The sequence below is a fragment of the Thunnus maccoyii genome, chromosome 17 (genome assembly GCF_910596095.1).
Source record: "Thunnus maccoyii chromosome 17, fThuMac1.1, whole genome shotgun sequence".
Taxonomy (NCBI): Eukaryota; Metazoa; Chordata; class Actinopteri; order Scombriformes; family Scombridae; genus Thunnus; species Thunnus maccoyii.
This window is the reverse complement of record NC_056549.1, coordinates 19,006,036-19,024,037: the sequence shown is the minus strand read 5'-3', so window position 1 is coordinate 19,024,037 and position 18,002 is coordinate 19,006,036. Positions and strand designations below refer to the sequence as shown.

General features: G+C 42.5%; 1 protein-coding gene across 2 annotated transcripts in view; it reads left to right on the top strand.

Annotated features, from left to right (window-relative positions):
• Positions 1–18,002, top strand: part of LOC121882695 (pleckstrin homology domain-containing family G member 1) — a 76,068-nt gene that overhangs the window by 26,660 nt on the left and 31,406 nt on the right. The window contains exon 1 of one of the 2 annotated variants that reach the window (XM_042391111.1): positions 14,280–14,579. The exons of the other annotated variant lie outside the window; for it this stretch is intronic. Within the exon in view, the coding sequence (XP_042247045.1) occupies positions 14,570–14,579 (10 nt within the window). The 5' untranslated portion in view covers positions 14,280–14,569. Of the gene's footprint in view, positions 1–14,279; positions 14,580–18,002 lie in introns of those variants that run through there. 2 annotated transcript variants of the gene reach the window in all.

The following is an 18,002-nucleotide window of genomic DNA, read 5'->3' as shown; positions in this document are numbered from 1 at the left end:
GTATTTCAGAGATGCCAACATTAAAGAGTAACTACACACCCAAATTCTGCTAGCTCCCTCCCTCCCAGCATATTTCAAAAATGCAGCAGAGGACTCGTCAGGACAACGACTGTAGGGGGCGTGGCCTCGTGGCTACGTAGCGTGTGACACGAGAGGTAAGGGGACACCGACTGACCACCGCTCAGTGTAGCATGAATAGCAATGTAAAGCTGGTAGTCAGAGCTAACCAGCCATGAGCAGCTGCTGTCAGACTCTCCGTGTCTGAGCTGGAAACACAGAGAGTCCACCAGAGTGTTGACCGTCGCCAGAAGCACATTCATGGCCCTTTTGTAAAAGTTTCTGTGTGGTACCTTTGTTGTAGCTTAGCTAGCAGCTCTACTATGAGAGGGTCTCCGGTGTGTGTGTGTGTATGTGTGTCTGTGGAGGAGTGTCATTACATAGCCGTAGCCCTGCTGTGTGTATGTGCAGGTAAGTGTTAGTACGTAGCCATTAGGGTGTTCTTTTTTTATATAAACTTAATGACGTAGATAAGTCCCAAATGGTCGACTCTATGTCAGCATTGGCCTTGCAGGATTCAGGGCTGATTTAAAACAGCAGATGGTGAGTCGACCCATTTTTTAAATTTGGTGTCAATGTCAATCTTAACACCGTTATTGATGTGTTTCATCACAGTACAGTCATATAATTTAGTTTACAGCTCAAAAAACACATTTTTTTAGTGTGTTGTACCTCTTTAAGTAGTGATAACTCATTCAAGAAGTCATTTTCAGGCTGATAATGATGTCCGACTTTTTTACACTGTGACACTATTTTGTCAAAAGTCTGGTATCAGTAATTGGCACCCAAATGTTGAATATGGTCAAAGTTCCAACAGTTGAGGTGAACGTATGTTAAAATGCTGCCTTCAAGTCCAAAGCCAGCAGCCACTCTGGATGCTTTGTTTGCAAAATTACTTTTACTTCTTCCTTGTGAAGATGTCAGAATGTTCGTGCATAGCCACGGCCCTCCCTTCTGAAGCCTCTGTTGCTGAGGTTGTTTCATGAGTTGTTTCACGTTGTCCACTCTTGAACATGTACAGATGTATTTGAGAAGTTTCAATAAAGGAATGAGAAAAAGAAGTGAAATCTGACCTATACTGTTTGTTTGTGTAGCCTCCGGAGTTGCCTGAAGTCAGCTGAGATGCAGCCTCTGGGAGTTAACCAATCAGAAAAGACTGGGCTCATTGGGAGCGGGGCTTTAAAGAGACATGAGCTAAAACAGCCTTTTCAGGATTATTTTAAGGTTATTATAAGGATGATTTTGAACTGTAAATCATGCAAAGATATTCTAGTAAAGCCCCAGAATATAAATATAGACCTGGAAATGTACCCTTAAATATTACAAAGCTTTTTAACCCTCTAGATATTTGGCACAAATGTTTATTGTATGCGGCTTCAAGTGTTGGGCAGTAATGCATTAGTTAGTAAAGCACTGCAGTAATGTGATCATCGTTTTCAGGAACAAGTAGTAAGGAATTACAATTTGATATATAGTAATTACATCACAGTTACTAATCTCAGTAACACTTCGTTACTACGACAATTTGGGGGTATACTTGGCCACAAGTTTCATGGGGGAATTGATATAAATTTCTTCTCTTTGCATTTAGAGGACAGATTACTATGAGACATGTTAGCTCAGTGTAGGGGTGGGAGGTGCAGGATGGCGTTTAGCGGTTAGCTAAATGCGCCGTTAGTTAGCTGAAAAGTTGCCTTATTTACATGTTGTGTCTTCTTGGCCAACTAGTCACCAGTTAATTTGGTTGAAGACGGGTTTTCACTGCATGACGTCAATCACTGGGGCTAAGCTAACGTTAGCTATGTATGGTCAGGAAATATCAAACCGTAGGCTGGCTGTTTCTTTTTCTATATGTGTTAAATACAGAAGATGTGACATGTGACTGAGGAGGCCTTGTAGTTGTTTAAAGGCACCCTACAGAACGGGGCTGAGCAATGAAAAGGATATTGCTTTTTCAGTGAGTAATACAGTATATAACGAGTGAAAGATGACACTTTTCGAGTAACTTGCCTAACACTGAAAGTAGCGGTATTGGTTGAACCCTCCCCATCATATGACATCAGAGAAGTGAAGATCACTTTAAGAGATTAAAAACAAAAATAAAAGTTGTTCTCATTAACATTTCCTGTGCTGTCAATTTGATGACCCCGGGAAATCCCTGAATGGAGGACATAAAAGCGGTAGCGTAATTTTCAGTGACTCTGGAATGACGAAGCCATCATATGAGTATGATTCACCTGCCTGATGACATCACATCCTGTTTGATTCCTTCATCTGTAAACAACTAACTGAAGACTGGCAGGAAATGGCGGTGGAGAAGTGGGGGAGGAGGGGGATTCTTCCTGTTGTTAGTTGGGGAGGTTCCAAGCTGCTATCCATTTCGCATTTCCACTTTTATTCGGTCATTCCTGTTTTCCTGTTGCAGAAAACATCCGTCCGTCAACACTTAAATGATCCCTTTGTATCTGCCAGACACTACAGACAAAAATATATTGACCTCTTTCCTTTTTCCGTCGCATACTGCTATTTTATTCAGAATTTTAGGTTTTTGTGGACTGGCAGCTCCCTTTTGTTTTAAATGGGATATGACTGGTTTCCTCTTAATAATAACTGTTGACTGCTTATGACTTCACCTCCTTTAATTATTTTGATTATTATTCTTTTGAATGTCAAAGTTTCTTTTAGCAACAGAAAAACTGGAATCAAACTGCCCTGATGTTAACTTCAAATAGTGCTCATATGACCTCCTGAGGATTCTTCATTTTGTCTAGAGCTGTAAGCTCTTCATCTGTTGTTTATAACCTTACTGTCTAAATCACATAATAAGTAAGATATTACAAGCCATATTTATACAAAGTGTCACAACCATGCACTTCAGATCTTACATACCTACAATCACAGGAAAGAAATTAAAAGTTAGTTTAGTCTACTTTTCCGTGTTTGACAAGCCACCTGACACTTCTCAGTAAACCACACCCGTCTTGTCCTCCAAGGTGAGTAACAGCAATGATAAGAGAGCGACCGGTTGCTCTGTAGGTTATCAGCTTGTTTTTCCTTTAGAGGACGGTGCCATCATCTGTCATTGTCTCTGTGTGTTTTAAAGTGCAAGGTGTGGCTTTCGGTTACAAAGGCTTGGCACGGTATGCTTTCGGGTTTTCCAGGTTAGGATAATAGCAGCCGATCGCCGACCCACATCAGCTGTGTTTGTTTGGTCGCTGGTCACTGCTACAGTAGGTCACAGATAGCAGCGACTGATTGACATAAGCTAAAAGTCAGTGTACTCTATTGTCCGCGAGCAAATCATGTATGTTTTGAAGTGAATTTAGGTCACGTTTTAGAGGTAAGTGTATTTTAGTTGGTTGCTTATCAAAGGTCAATGTTTGCTAAAGTCTGAACCACGTGCAGTTGTGTTTTCCCTGGAAAAACCTCAGACCGGTGAAAACGTGGAAGTGAGAAAGTGTGTGCGCTGACAGGGCCAGGAGCTGCTTTATCAATCCCAGGAAGCCTTACTTGAGGAGGCAGGAACAACAGCCACTGGCTCCGAGAGAGGGGACTTTCCTCCATCCTGCTCTGTTAGGATGCAGAACAATGACCAAATTACTCACACACACAATGACTAGTGGCTTGGATATTTTCTGTGTGTGCTCATACAAACTCGCTCACAGCAGGTTGCACTTTGAGTTCTAGGTTGCGTGATCTCTGCTCCTTGGCTGTTTTTTGGGGTTGTCTAACCCTCTACCTGGACCTGACCTCTTATATCCAAGTAGAATATTATATCTGATATTGAAAGTGACACTGAGGGAGTAAAGACCAAGAAGAAGCTCTAAACTGATGCTGTATGCAACGTGGCCCACTTGTTGGTGTGTTTTTTGGGGTTAGACGAGCTGGCTTGTCCTTGCGCTGCCCTCTTTTCCTTTCCTCTTCCTATTCCTACACCCCTCTTCTGCTAATCACCAGCCTCTACATCAAATCTTGATCACTGTCTCTCCCCTTCTCTTCGGTCTCTCTATCTTGTCACAGTTTCAGTGACAGCTCCTCACGCTTTTTTCCAGTTCTGTCATTTGTGTGTCTGCAGTGCTGGCCGCTCTCCAGTTCTTGCGGCGATCCCACACCGCAAAGTGAGAGAGGAGAGAGCAAGGGCCAGTTGGAAAGAAGGGAGAGAGACTAGTCTTGCAGCAGTAATTGGTCAGGAAGTGGGCTGCTTGGATGTGCAAGCTCCTCTCTCCCTGTCTCTCCCCCCTCCCCTCCCAGTGGGCAGTCAGTTCCGTTGCGTTTTGCTTCCATCTGTTCCCCCCTCTCTCTCCCTCTTTTCTCTCAGTGTATCTCTTTCTCTCTGAATTGACCTCATAGAGGTGTGGACCACGGACCGGGCCGCCTTGACACAAGCCCTACCTACCTCTCCAGTCAGTCAGTGTTTTTCTAAGGCTGCGCGTGTAGCGTGAAACTTTTTCAAATGTCTGGACATGGAACTAACCTGTGAAAGGATACTGGGATACCAGCGGCTGAGGAAAGGCTAGTCGTGGGAATGGTCTCTCTGAGGTGAGTGCAGGTTGTCATTGTCTTTGTATGGCACTGCAAACTGCCAGGACACAGAGCGTGACCTCACTTTGTTTATATGCAAGAATCGCAAATTGGTTTAATTTACTGTAAATGGGGATTTAACTCTGACAACACACTCAGACTATACAGTACTGAGTTTTTCCCTTGTTAAGCCCAAGTCTTTATTTAATCATAATTGTAGAGGTCTGACCTCTAATTACTCAGTCCAAAGTTTCAATTTAGTGTGACTAATGGCACCTTTGCCCACTCGTTTAATCAGACAGCATGGCAGACTGCTGTAATTAGACTACCAGTTTGTGTTTAAGCTTGGGTGTCTCAGACCACGACCTATGTGGTAACTGTGTGTGTGGTGAATGGTGGTAATAGCAATAACAATGCTTTCACCTGTGTGTATCCGAGAGGAAGATCAACATGGCATTTGAAGCTGTATTTATTGCGTCTTGTCTTTTGAACGCCTATATATATACAACTTTTAGTGACACTGTTAATCTGATTTATTAGTCCAGTTTGGAAAATACTATTAATAGCAAGTTTTAGAGATAGCATGACTTTAACAGATGTGATTTTGTGTCAGTTTTTACCTGAAACAAAGTTATAGTGTTGTTTTAGTACAATAACCCTGCTATATTACCTAAGTGTGAGTGTGTGTGCTCATACACGTGTGCTCCCCTTTGTGGCGTGTCCTCATTCTGGGAAGGACTAACTGGAGCACCCAGCTTGTGAGACATAGATAGGAGGGGACTCATTTATTGTTTGACTTTAATCATTTAGGTTTCTTACTTCTTTTTATGTGGTTGTTTGAGTGTTGGTTTGTCTGACTTTGTATTTGTCTTAGAGGGGTTAACAACATGGTCTCTGGCTGGTTGTATGTTAGGTCAGACTGTTTTTGGTCTCAGATCTCACTCGAAAACAAGATTTTGTTTTTGAGTTACAAAAGAAAAAAGGTCTTAGATAGATAATGGCATGTATAGGATGGTTGTACTAGAATCATCTTCCAGTCAGTCAATAAATGCAAGTATCATTGAACATAAAGTGTTTATTGTGATCAGTCATAAACTCAGAGATCAATTTTCACTGACATTTGTTTGGACTTCTTATCCATCCTTGTGTATTTTTTGGTTACTAGATACTTCAAAAGCACATTTGTAAATATATGTGACATAAATATGTGTGCATGTAGATTTTAAATGCGTTACAGAATCACATTAAATGAATACTGTTGGTCTTAAAAGGACGGTGGCATAAGCGAGCATATTAGACACATTACTATAGATTTGACAGATATGATATCTTGCAGTCTCATAGTTTTGTGAAAAATGGTATGAATACTGTATATTTATTTTGTTATGTGTCACATGTTTTGCCAAGTGGGAGAAAAGTCCCTCTTTCTCTGCTCTGCTGGTCTCTTTTCCTGGAGCGGGACCCTCGTCCTGCATTTTAATCTGAGGCCAAACACAGCTTCCTCCGTATATCCGCCACACATGCTCATGTACTCACTCAACACACAATAACTCACACATACACACATACAGTACACGAACATAAATCTCTGCACTCTGCTTTCTCCTCAGTCTCACACTCATCTCAGGATTATAATACAAAGACGAAAGCTTTCACTTTATGAAATATAGTAAATAAAAAGAGATGTTTGTTTGATCGCTAAGAAATAAAGAATCACAAGATGACGTTATGTGTTGCTTCATGTAGTATTAAAGTCTTCAATCCCCACAGCCAAGTAATATTCACTTCAAGGAAATGAAAGTTATAATTCCTGTAAACCACCTGTTTTTCGCTGCTTTTCGCTTACTCTCCTCCTCTCATTTCCTGCCCCTGATGTTTGGCTCATTGCATTTATCTACATCTGTTAATGTGAATACCAACTGACTGCATAGTTGAATACTGACATTATCTCCTATCGTAAATACTTTTCCTTCTGCGATGTCCATGGTGCCACCCTGCTCTATCATTAGCTGTGGCTGTTGCTGTCGACCGTGTTGTTGTTGATGTAGCAGCTGTAGTTATTTCTGTGTCGCTGTTGTTGTTTAGTCTGCTGGAATGGAGAAGACGCTCTTTATTTTCGCCCCCCTTCCCGGCTCCACCTGCCAAATCTTAGGGATTCCTGCTCTTATATAATCTGAAACTGGTACTTCAGTAAGATTTCTGGCCAGAAAGAGTCAAAAATTCCTGGACTTCCTGAAAAGTCCTGGCACTGCAAGCAGACTTCTGCAGCCTGAGGGAATACCGTCCGGGAATCTGGAAACCTCATAAATTGGGGAAAGGGAAAATCAATTGCAGGATTTAATCAGAGTTAATCAGAATGGATCAAAATTAGCCTCAGCACAGCATTATTAGAAGCTTTTTTTTGCTGGTTATTATTGGCTAGAGGTCTGCTTATGATTTATAGAACAAGTGTGCTGCACTGCACAGTTAACTGGACAACAAAAACCTCACTTTCTCACATCAGGCAGTGTGTTAAAGGGGACTTGAGTCTGAAGTAGATGCGTCACTAAAAGGAGGGAATTAACCCCTTGAACCTTACTGACCTGCCTAGAGGGTTAGTTGTTGTAGACTCATACTGTGCAACCAAACTCACAGAACTTATAACAGAGGTGCTTGATAATTTGGTATCTAAAGACTAAAGACAAATATATCTGAGTCAGGCTGAATTTTGGACAAATGTGTACAAAATGATGTTCTGTTCAAGTGTCCCAGTGAACCATGACATGTGACAATACACAATACCAGCGCACTGAAACCAAAGCAGCAAAATGGAAATCAGCCATTATTAACTTTAATATTTACACCTGTGCTGTTGCTACCGTGACATGTCAAAAGTCTTCTTAGAAAAGAAGACCACCTACAACTCCGATGGGGATGTCATTCATCAAAGATGGCAACAGAAAAATGGCAACAAGCGTGTATGAGATCAACACAGCTGTACAAGGTGTTGTAAGTTAGTTAGCACAGACATAATAATCATTATTAAATCAAATATATCTTTCATCAGTGTAAAATATGTTAACTACATGACAGATACACCACTCACTACTGACTGGTTGGTGCAAAACAAAACCAATGACGCGATGGCAATTAGGCTGATCAAATGAAATGCAGAAAACCTCTAAAAAAATTGCCGTTGGATGACGTGGTTCTGCCATAAAAACACATAAAGACTTGAGTTTGAATGTTTTACTTGTGTGTAAAAAATGAATAATGAGCTGGAACAAGCTGATACAAAATGACACTAACAGATACAGACTGTTAAGAAAGATTTTTCCGACAAAGTTATTCATGAGGGGAAAAAAGGAGAAACTGTGTGTTAAGGTTAATGAAGAGCTCAAGCGGCAAGAACAAAAGCTTTAAGAGTTAGTGACACTTAAAGAATCTTTGTGTGTGCGTGCGTGTGTGTGTCTGCAGATGATCTATCTCAGCAACGGCAAAGACAGACAGAGTCACAGAGGGAGGGGGAAACTGTATATGAATGACCCCTCCACCCACAAACTCCTGTCATTAGTCACAGTCTCTCTCGCTCTCTGAATCCATTTCTCTGTATTCTCTCAGTTTACTCGTCCATGTGCTGTAATACGTTACTACAGAAACGCACTTTAAACAGGAGACAGCTGAGAAAATGAAGAAGCTGTCTGAAGAAGAGATTGGACCCGATTCCTCTCTCTCTCACACACACACACACACACACACGCACACACGCACTCAGACACACTGCAATAACAACCATCAAATTAGTTCTCCACCTCTCTCCGCCTGCAGCCCTCCTCTCTTCAGGACATGCTTAAGTGGTTGGGGACTTTTCTTATTTCTGATTATACACACACTCACACACTAAAACATTTTCAAGAGGTCTTTTAAGTCAGGGTTTACAATGCCGTCGGAAAACAAATGATAGTGTGTGTGCGTGTGTGTGTGTGTGTGTGAGTGCTCACCAGTAAAAGTTCAATAGTGTGTGTGAACCCTGTGCCCTGCTTCAGTGTTTGCGCTGCCCGAGTGTTATGAGGAATGGAGTGGTTTATTGACAATAAGCATTTTCTTCTCTCTCTCCTTCCCTCTTTTCCTCTCTCTCACTGTCTTTCCACATGCCACTTTGCCTTGGAGATGAATGCCTAGCTGTCGTCATAGAAACCACCACAGCGCTACGGCCCCGATCATCTTGGCAACCTCACAAACTCTCAAACCATCAATTCTAAGTCTGAGTGCATGAAGAGAGTGTTTTTCTGTGTGTAGGGTCTTAAGCTCTTGTTATAGCTTGTTGTTGGCATTGAAAAGGAGGGAAGTCTGTTGGGAAATCTCCTCTCTGAGTGGGGAGGGATGACATGCGGAGGGGAAATGAAATTGGAGCAGAGCCGGGTGAGAGCGGTGGTGTTGAGAAGGAGTTAGGTGTTGAGCGCTGGCTCCACTGCAAGCAAAAAAAAAAGCATTGAAATCACATTACTGACTTGACTGCATGTAGAGCAGAACATGTAAATCCATTAATCAGTTAATTAAGAGAAAATTGATCAAAAAAGAGTGGTCCAAACTGACGCAACAGAGGCCAAGATATTGCAAATTTTAGTCACTAATATGTGTTAAGCTCCAAAAACATTACATCCTACATTTCCCATAATGCAACCCAGTATTTTCTTTCATAAGCGCCCCCCTTGCCGCCTTACAAACACCCACACTCCCCAATGCAAGATTTCTGTAAAATATTTTAAAAATAGATCAAGGGATAAATACAACAAAATACTGTTATTAATTTCTTGCCAAGAGTTGCATGAGAAGATTGAAACCACTCTCACGTGTGTGGTGGAGCTGGGGGCCGATTAGCATAACTCAGTATAAAGACTGAAAACAAAGAGAAATATCTAGCTGGGCTCTCGCCAAAGATCAAAATTACATCTACCAGTACCTCTACCACTAATTAACACATCATATCTCATTTGTTTAATCGGTACACAAACCAAAAAAATGCAATTTTGTGGTTTAAGAGTTATGTAGTGCAACTTTTTCCAGCACCTCTGTTTCTGTGCTTGTTGATAACAACAAGATGCCAGGAAGTCACCGCTCCCTGCTGTGGTTAAATAATGTATATATATATATATATTCTCAACAAACAAGATCAAACATGGTGATTATTGAGCTTTCAAGGTAGTGGTAGGCACATTTTTTAACTTTGGAGAGGCTACCAGGCTAGGTTGCATCTCCTTGCAAGAAAGCTAAAATGCTAAACTATTCCTTTAAGACTCCAAGTCCAAACAGAGGTATCTGAGTGACCTCACATAAGTCATTTCCTCAAGATTGACAAAGTTCTCTCCAAAGCCACAGAAGAAGAATTGAACTGTTTTCACAGATTGAGTAGCACTCTCTGTGACCAGTAGATTGACTTTGACACGTGAAATCGGTGGAGTAAGTCATTTATCTAGCAAAAGTGCCAAACATTTGCTTGTTCTAGCATCTAATTAATATAATTATATCATTATTATTTGAATATATTTGGTTTTTAGTCGGACAAAACTAGCAAATTCAAGATGTCACCATGGGCTCTGGGCAACTGTGATGGGCATGGGTCAAGATTTTTTGACATTTATAAACTAAACAATTCCTTTATAAGTCAATAATGAAAATAAGTTGCAACCTGAACCACAACTGTTGTAATCTTTTCTTTGAGGAAGAGATATTTCAGACAGCCTGCTAAAAAAAAGGAAGTTTTCTTTTGCTGGATCAAATCCGCAGCCAAAACATGGAGCTAATCTCTGATTTTATCAATATCCTCAGCCTTACTGTCGCCTCTTTCATCCCTCTTTTAAAACACCATGTTGACATGTATTGCAGCTCAGATAGTGATTGTCATAGCCAGTAAATGAGGAATAATATTGTTTCTGTGGTCGATATCTTATAGGGAGAGGAGCGGAGGCTGTTAGAGTACACAGGGTGCATCAGATAAGCCAGACTGCTGCTGTAGGTTTCTGTCATCAACAGGTCGTGCTTGGCTGAACCGAGGAGTTTAGACGGCCTCTGTGTGTTTGCCAAGCTAGAGGTGCTCATTATGGACACAAGTGTGTGTGTGTGTGTATGTGTGAGCGCTTGAGGTGGCAGGGGGAGGGGGCAGGTGGACAGTGTTTGGATTCAGAGTGGAGGTTTAGGGGCTTCGTGGGTCAACGGACCCTCAGACCATAAGAAAGAAGGGTCGTGCTTCTTGGGATCTGGTCTTTGTGTGTGTGTTTGGGTGTGTGTATATGTGTGCGTGTGTGTGTGAGAGAGAGGATGATCCAGGGGGTCTCTATTATTCTATTGGTGAGGAGAAGGGGGTGGTGTTAGCGGGACCCCATGCTGCTGGGACCAGGCCCTGTCTTTGAGGAGGGACGACAAATAGTCGACACATTTGCTTTAGTGTGTAAGACTGAGGGTCTATTGTCTCACGTGTGTCCTCCAGATGAGACACATGGCCTGTCCTGAGGTATAACTGCTTTCTGAATTTATACGCTCTGATTGCCAGCCTGGGTGTTGGGACCCCCAGAAAGTGTGGCAAGACAAATGTGAGGAGTCGTGTTTATTTGTTCTGACTTTACTCAAATCTTATCATTTTTCGTGAATAGTTGGATCATTTTAGCTCTTCAAGCATCTAAAAATATTGAGATAAAACAAGGTAAACAAAAATCACTCTTTGGATTAACTGGTCACAGTTAACTGGTGATTGACCTCAGTACTTGTTGAGTACTAAACATAAACTGTTTAATACTGTGGAATCGAATGAGTGTTGTCCAGTATCGAAAGTTGGCAATGAATGCTATGTCAAATTGTTATGATGTTTGACTGCATGTGTTAGGATGAAATGTAAGGGGTATTTCAGTGGTATTGTACTTCCATAAAGTTGGAAGACTCTCAAGAGACAGAAAAAAAAATTGAAAAAATGGTCGTGATTGGAGCAGGTCAAGACATCCTAACTTGAACTCCCTACAGTAGTATGAGTCAGGCTCCACTGAATCCTACGATGTCCACAGTGCAACTCAGTAGAGTCTTTAATTAGACCCTCCCTTGCTCCTAAATAACCATCTCTCATATTTGTAAGGCAGCCTTCTGTTAACAAGACTAGGTCAAAACCTAGTATATGGCTAGACCGTGTATAAAACGCTAAGGGTTTTAATTTGAAATGACAGATACAGGAAGTGGCGACACGTGGCGACCAAGCCCCCAGGAAGTGCGCAGGGCTTTGACTGAACCCAATTTGACATAGGGCCTTTTTCAATACCAAGTACGCCAAGTTCAGACTTGTGTTCTTGCTAGTTTGGACTTGGCAAGTTCGACTCAGGAGTACAAACCTCGGAGGACAGGAGGACGCAGTACAATCGTTCTGTCTGCTGACAGCAGCAGCTTAGCTAGTCTTAACTCAAAGCTCCATTAACACTTTTTTTCTCACAAAAAAATTACCTCATTGACAGAGAGATGCAGTGAATTATGTTATTCAGTCTGTAATGTAGCTATGATAAAATCCAGACTGTTATGTATATAGACTGATCTGTTCATTCTAATACATTTATATTTATTGAAATGTGGTGATATCTGTACATATAGAGCCCCAGAGGCAGCGCTGCTGTTCTGTCCAGTAAAAACATGAAGCTTCACTTTATATTCAGACAAACTAATGTGGCAGCTTCAATCATGTATCAAAATGCTGCGGAGACATTAGAGCCAGCAGTAAATCATCAAAGAGCTACACAGATCAGTTCATCGGATCATGTTCTCCCCCGGGAGACGGACGTTGACCAGCTGATCATCTTAAGGTCAATTTATACTTTATACTTTCTTGGTTCATCTGAGGTAAATTTCGTCATCCGCCCAGGTCCGTGAAGACCCCTCTTTGGACATCTGCACACAGCCAAAATTTGTGACTGTGCGAACTCTACGTGCCAACTGCGCATGTTCCAAAAAAGCAAACAGGAATGCCTGTCTTGTCTACTGTATGTTTGTATGTACTGTATTTCTATCCTCATTGAGTTGTCGCTATTCTTTTTCAACTTATTGTTGTTGTTCAGCAACATACATGAACTCCTCAGCCACATTCAGACTGAAAACAGTCCTGTGTTAAACAATACAGGGGCTGTGTTATTTAAAGTGCCGGTGAGACAATGAAATACGATCCAGCAAGTCTCGTTGGAGAAACAGATTATTGCGTTTAAAGGCTGATCAGAACAACACAGCACAATTTGTATTACTCACCGACTGGATTTTACAACTCTGGAAAGTTATCATGCTGCAGGCCTGTTTACTAGCGGGCACATGTTGAATACATCTGTGTCGGTGGACCTCCAAAAAAAGTATGAATGGAACCGCGTGTGCGTCTGCATGCAAGTCCACAGCTGTCCGCAGGCACTGAATGCAGAAAGCATGAATTGGCCTTCGGGAGTTGGAGCTGCTAGCAGCTGGCCAGCAGCCCCTTACATCTCCGAAAATGTAGGAGCAAATTTCCAAATAGGTGTTATTTGAGAAAATTACGACAGCTTTTGGCCTGGCTCAAAATCACCGCCATTGCTGCCGGTTGGTGCAAAATGTATTCTGGGATACTTGGCTGTCCCAAGGTTTGGTGGCCTTTGGCCAACTTCAGCCAACCAATGGTGTAATTCAGTGAGTGGCTAAGTGATGGACAGGTATTCGCGTATATAGGTCTGGCCCTGCTGTTGCAGTCCAGCCAAGAATCAAGAACTTTAAACACTGATGCACTTTGAAGTTTGACGTGTTTTGTTAAATGAACAAACTGGAGTTCCTCTAGTTGTTAGGGTAGTCCTCAAAGTAAGATATTGAAAAAGTATCATTTTAGTGTTGGTAGCAGAAGTCAGGTATTATACTCAACCAGTATCGAAACATTTGAAAAGACAACTAGCCCAGCAAGTAGCCATTGCTTTATTTTTAAGGCTCACAACTCTACTGCTTTAGAGGGTAGTTCATCTGTGCCCATATTCTCTAATGTTAATGTTCATCACGAGTCTGGTTGAACACTGCACCCATCTCCCACATTCTCCCACTTCACACAGTTTTGTGTGTTTTGTGCCCATTCTACACAGTCTCTCTCTGATCTGGGACACAATGAGCAGTGCAGTGTCTCGCAGTGGACGAGGAGCTTTTGTTTGAGCTGGCTCCCGGCCTATTGATCAGCCGTAACACTCTTCCCCCCCCTTCCTTGTAAAGTGTGTGTGCGTGTGTGATCTCTGGAGCTGTGCGCTATAACAGCAGCAGTTCAGCTGCCTGCTGAGCGTGCAGCAGACGCACACACACAAAAGGTGTCGCCCACCCTACAAGCGCTAAGGACCGAGCTGAAAAGTTTGATTTTGGTATGAGAGAATAAGAGGAAGAAATAAAATATGGAGGGAAAAGATACAAAGAAAGGAAAGACGGAGAGGAAAGGGGGAGAGAAGGTACTTAATGTGGAACTCCCTGCTCCTTGTAATTTGCTGCGGGAGAGAGAGAGGAGGAGTCAGGGGGAGGGGAATACCCAGCAGGGAGGGAGCAGCAGAGAGCAGAGGCCATTCACTCTGACACTCACACACACACTCACATGCAAACACACACATGAACACTTTTAGACACACACACATGCACGCAGTGGATGTGTTGCCACAGGAGAGAGGGAGGGAGAGAGGCATTCAGAAAGAGAAGCAGAAAGAAACTGAAGAGAGAACACACCAGCCAGAGGAGTGTGTTGTGTATGTGTGTGTTCAGGAGAAAACAGTGTGTGTATATTTTGAAGGAGTGGACTGCACGTTTGCTCCCAGGAGAAGGGATTCACAATGACTGGAAGAATGTGGAAAGTCTAAAGGGGGATCTTTCAGGCTTTGATGGGAATACTTTTTGGAATATTCTGGATATGTGACCCACTCTGGAAATCCTGTTTTCCTTCAAACCTGCACCTCACCGTTTAAAACAGCCTAATTTTTCATTTCTGGTGAAGGACAGCAAAGCAACAATGCCTACGGGTAAGCAGGATCTGTTTAAGTTCTTTTTTTTCCCCTCAAAATGTATTCAGTGATGTTTCCCAGCATGTTGGAAAATTATAGACACTGAAACAGGTTTCCCCAGAGGTGAGGTGACTCTGTGATGTGGTGGGATCAGATTCTGCTGCCAAAGGTGTTGCATGTCTACAAACCTCATCAAAGGGGCTTAAACCATATTCATGTAGTCATGTAATGATGGTTTTCTTACAAAACAAGGTGGCTATTCAGCCCTGCCCCTTTCAGATACATTGTCTTGTATCACAAAGAGTGTAAAAAGCTGCTCATTTCTAGTGGCAACTGGTCAAACATCAGACAACTTATAATAAATATGAGGTCTTCTAAAGTCTCTGATGGATTGGCTGTTTGTCTTGTTCTTGGCTCTTTTGTGTGTGTGTGTGTGTGTGTGTGTGTGTGTGTGTGTGTGTGTGTGTGAGTGAGTGATATTTTTCCCTCAGCTGACAGCACTGTGTGAAGTGTCTTCGCAGCATTCGTCTCCTGGCAGAGCTGTTGTATGAACAGCGTCTCCTGGTTGTTTTCTCACCCCTGGTGTTGAATGGAGCGTGTTTGCTTTCTCGCAGACGTTGCGGGTTTAATTTCGAATGATGCTGAGGTGAAAATGTACACGGTTGTTCTTTCCTGGTCTTTGTGACTTGGGTTGTAAATTTTACTTTTAAAAACAAACTACAAAACTTCAGGTATGTTTCTGTGTTTATCTGTCGAGGAATTCCAGATGAATGTGGTACAAAACATCTCTTTTCTTTGTTTGAGATTCTTTTTTTTTGTACAGGATCTCTAACAAGTGAAGGGGAACAGAAAAACTCATTCTGCTCTCTGTTTTTTTAACTCCTCATATCTCTGAACACATGTCAGCTTCTGGCTGGGTGTAGGTTTGACTGAGTGTTGAGATGCCATTCTGCAGCCTGTGACCCAAATTAGAGCCTTGAGGGTAGCAGTTGGGGGGTGGCTACAAATGGTGATAGAGGAGTGCAAAGGAGAAGAGAGGAGGGGGGGGGATAATAACTGTTTAGAGCAAACTCTTTGGTTTAGAGGTGCCAGAGACAATGGGACCCCTCCGTCCTCCTCCTCCCACCCTGCTAGCTCAGTCCTCTGGGGGAGGACATCTGCCCCCCTGTCCTGAGCACTCACGTGCAGGGAACTGCAACCCCACAGAGGCTGGATGGGTGGGGGCAGGAGTCATCTGTCTAATATACAAAACAAATCAATAGTTTTCCAATCTCAATCTCATGCTTCAGTGTCCATTGAAGTGTGTGTGAGAGTGTGTAGCGTAGCAAGGAACTTTGCAGGAAACTGAAGGTGGATGCAGAGAGTCAGCAGCAGAGGTTTTTCCCTAAGCTGAAATCCAATCAGGTCAGAGAACGAGGCTAGTGTGTCACACTCAGAGGGAGGGCAAGGGTGTGTGCAGCAGCAAGGGTCACACGGGTGTCCCAAGGGTGGGTGCAAGTGTGTGTGTGTCTGAAAATAGTGGGTGTAAGTTTGCGGGCGGACATTTTCCCACAGAGGCTAAGCACCGGCGCTGTCAGCTCTTAAACTGCGCTGCACATTCCTCGGCTGGTGTCCACAGTGTCAATAACAAACGGAGAAACTAGGCAAGAATACAGAGGCTTTAACTTGCATAAACACAACCTGAAGATAAAAGGGTGTTAATCTGTGTACATAAAATATGTGATTGCGCCTGAGCATGTCTTCGCCTTTAAATCATTTCAAGGGTTTTTACTTTATCGCAAGAGAAAAGCCATTTGTTGCTAATTAGCCTCCCAGCTGTGAGCGTGTTTATTTTGGCCATGTTTTGCGAGGCAATGAAAGCCGCAGGACTCAATTAAGTTACACATCACGTTTAATCTTCACCAGTCATGACGTGTGTTGAGATGTTTGAGATACCGTCTGGAGATTGTCGGAGCATGTGCAGCTTTTTCTGCCTCAACACTTTGTCTACTACATCAGCATCCTCTTGTCTTTCTCTATCCATCCATCCTACTAAACATCTGCATTATAATGTATGGCCCAGTCAGCGCAGCTCTTTGTTGGTGCGGTGATGAGTTGCTCAGCGAAAACCCCGCCCCCTGACTTCAATCCCATCCTTCGCCCCTCTCCATCTCTCCCACCTCTGCCCTCTCTCTTCTTCTGCCTCTGCTTCTCCGCAGTTGTTTGACCGCAGTGTGAAATCCTGAGTGACACTTTAAGGTCCTTAGCGTCAGTTGAGATCAAGCCTGCGTCTCTATCAGAAACAGAGACTGACCTTAAGTGGACGCGGCGGAGGATGTGAGGCCGTAACTAAACAGGCAGCAAGGACTTAGATGTCAGTCTGCAGGGAACAAAAGAAAACTGTATGAGATCAATCTTTATTACTCTTAGAAGATGAAAACTGAGACCGAAAGGTGTGGGTGCTGCAAGAATATAGTAGATCGGTTTGGGATCGAGAGGACTTTTAAGGGTTAAAGAACTACAAAAGGCGGGATTCAAAATGCGAGTGGGAAATGGAAACGAGAAAAAAACAAGGGAGTGGGAGGTGTTTGACCTTTGGCCTTTCTTCTCATCTTTTCTTCCTACTTTCATTCCTTTGGGTCCTCTCCTCCTCATTTCTCACTCTCAAACATCGCATATGCTCTCTTCCCACCATATTTGCCCCATTACGTTATCTTTTCAAATATCTTTTCAAATCGCAGCCTCAAGTGTTACCGAGATGCTGCTGGAGTTAATAATAAGATTTTCATTTACATTTTCAGTGTAGAGCTGCAACAATTAGGTGATTAATCAATTAGTCAATCGACAGAAAATTAATCGGCAACTATTTTGAATTGCTTTAGCCTTTTTTAAGGAAAAATGACAAACATTTGCTGGTTGCAGCTTGTCAGATGTGCAGATTTTAAGCTTTTTTGGGTCATACATGAAAGGAAACTGAATATCTTTGGATTTTGGACTGTTGATCGGACAAAACAAGACATTTGAAGACATCACCATGGGCTCTAAGTAATCATAACAGGACTTTTTCACTACTGTCTGACATTTTCTAAACAAACGATCAATCGATTAATTGAGAAAATAATCAGCAGAAAGTAATTGTTAGTTGCAGCCCTATTTCAGTGCACTCGGTGAGGAAGGTAATGTCAATAAGCTACATCGGTATTATAATCAGTTGCCATCTGGACGGCCTTTTGCAGAATAAACAAGAACACACACTGACAAACAAGGCTGATTAAAGGATCCATGAACTGTAGCAAATGTGTGGTCAGGTCTTTTCTAGTTTAACTCACTCCCTTTGAAACAAAAAGCTTCAGTTTTTTCCTTCAAGCTTCAGTCCTTTCAGCTGCTACTATTCTACACAGCTGTGCTGGTGATGTTGTCGGTTTGAGTCTCAGACCAGTCGTTTAGTGGCCAGCTGAAGAC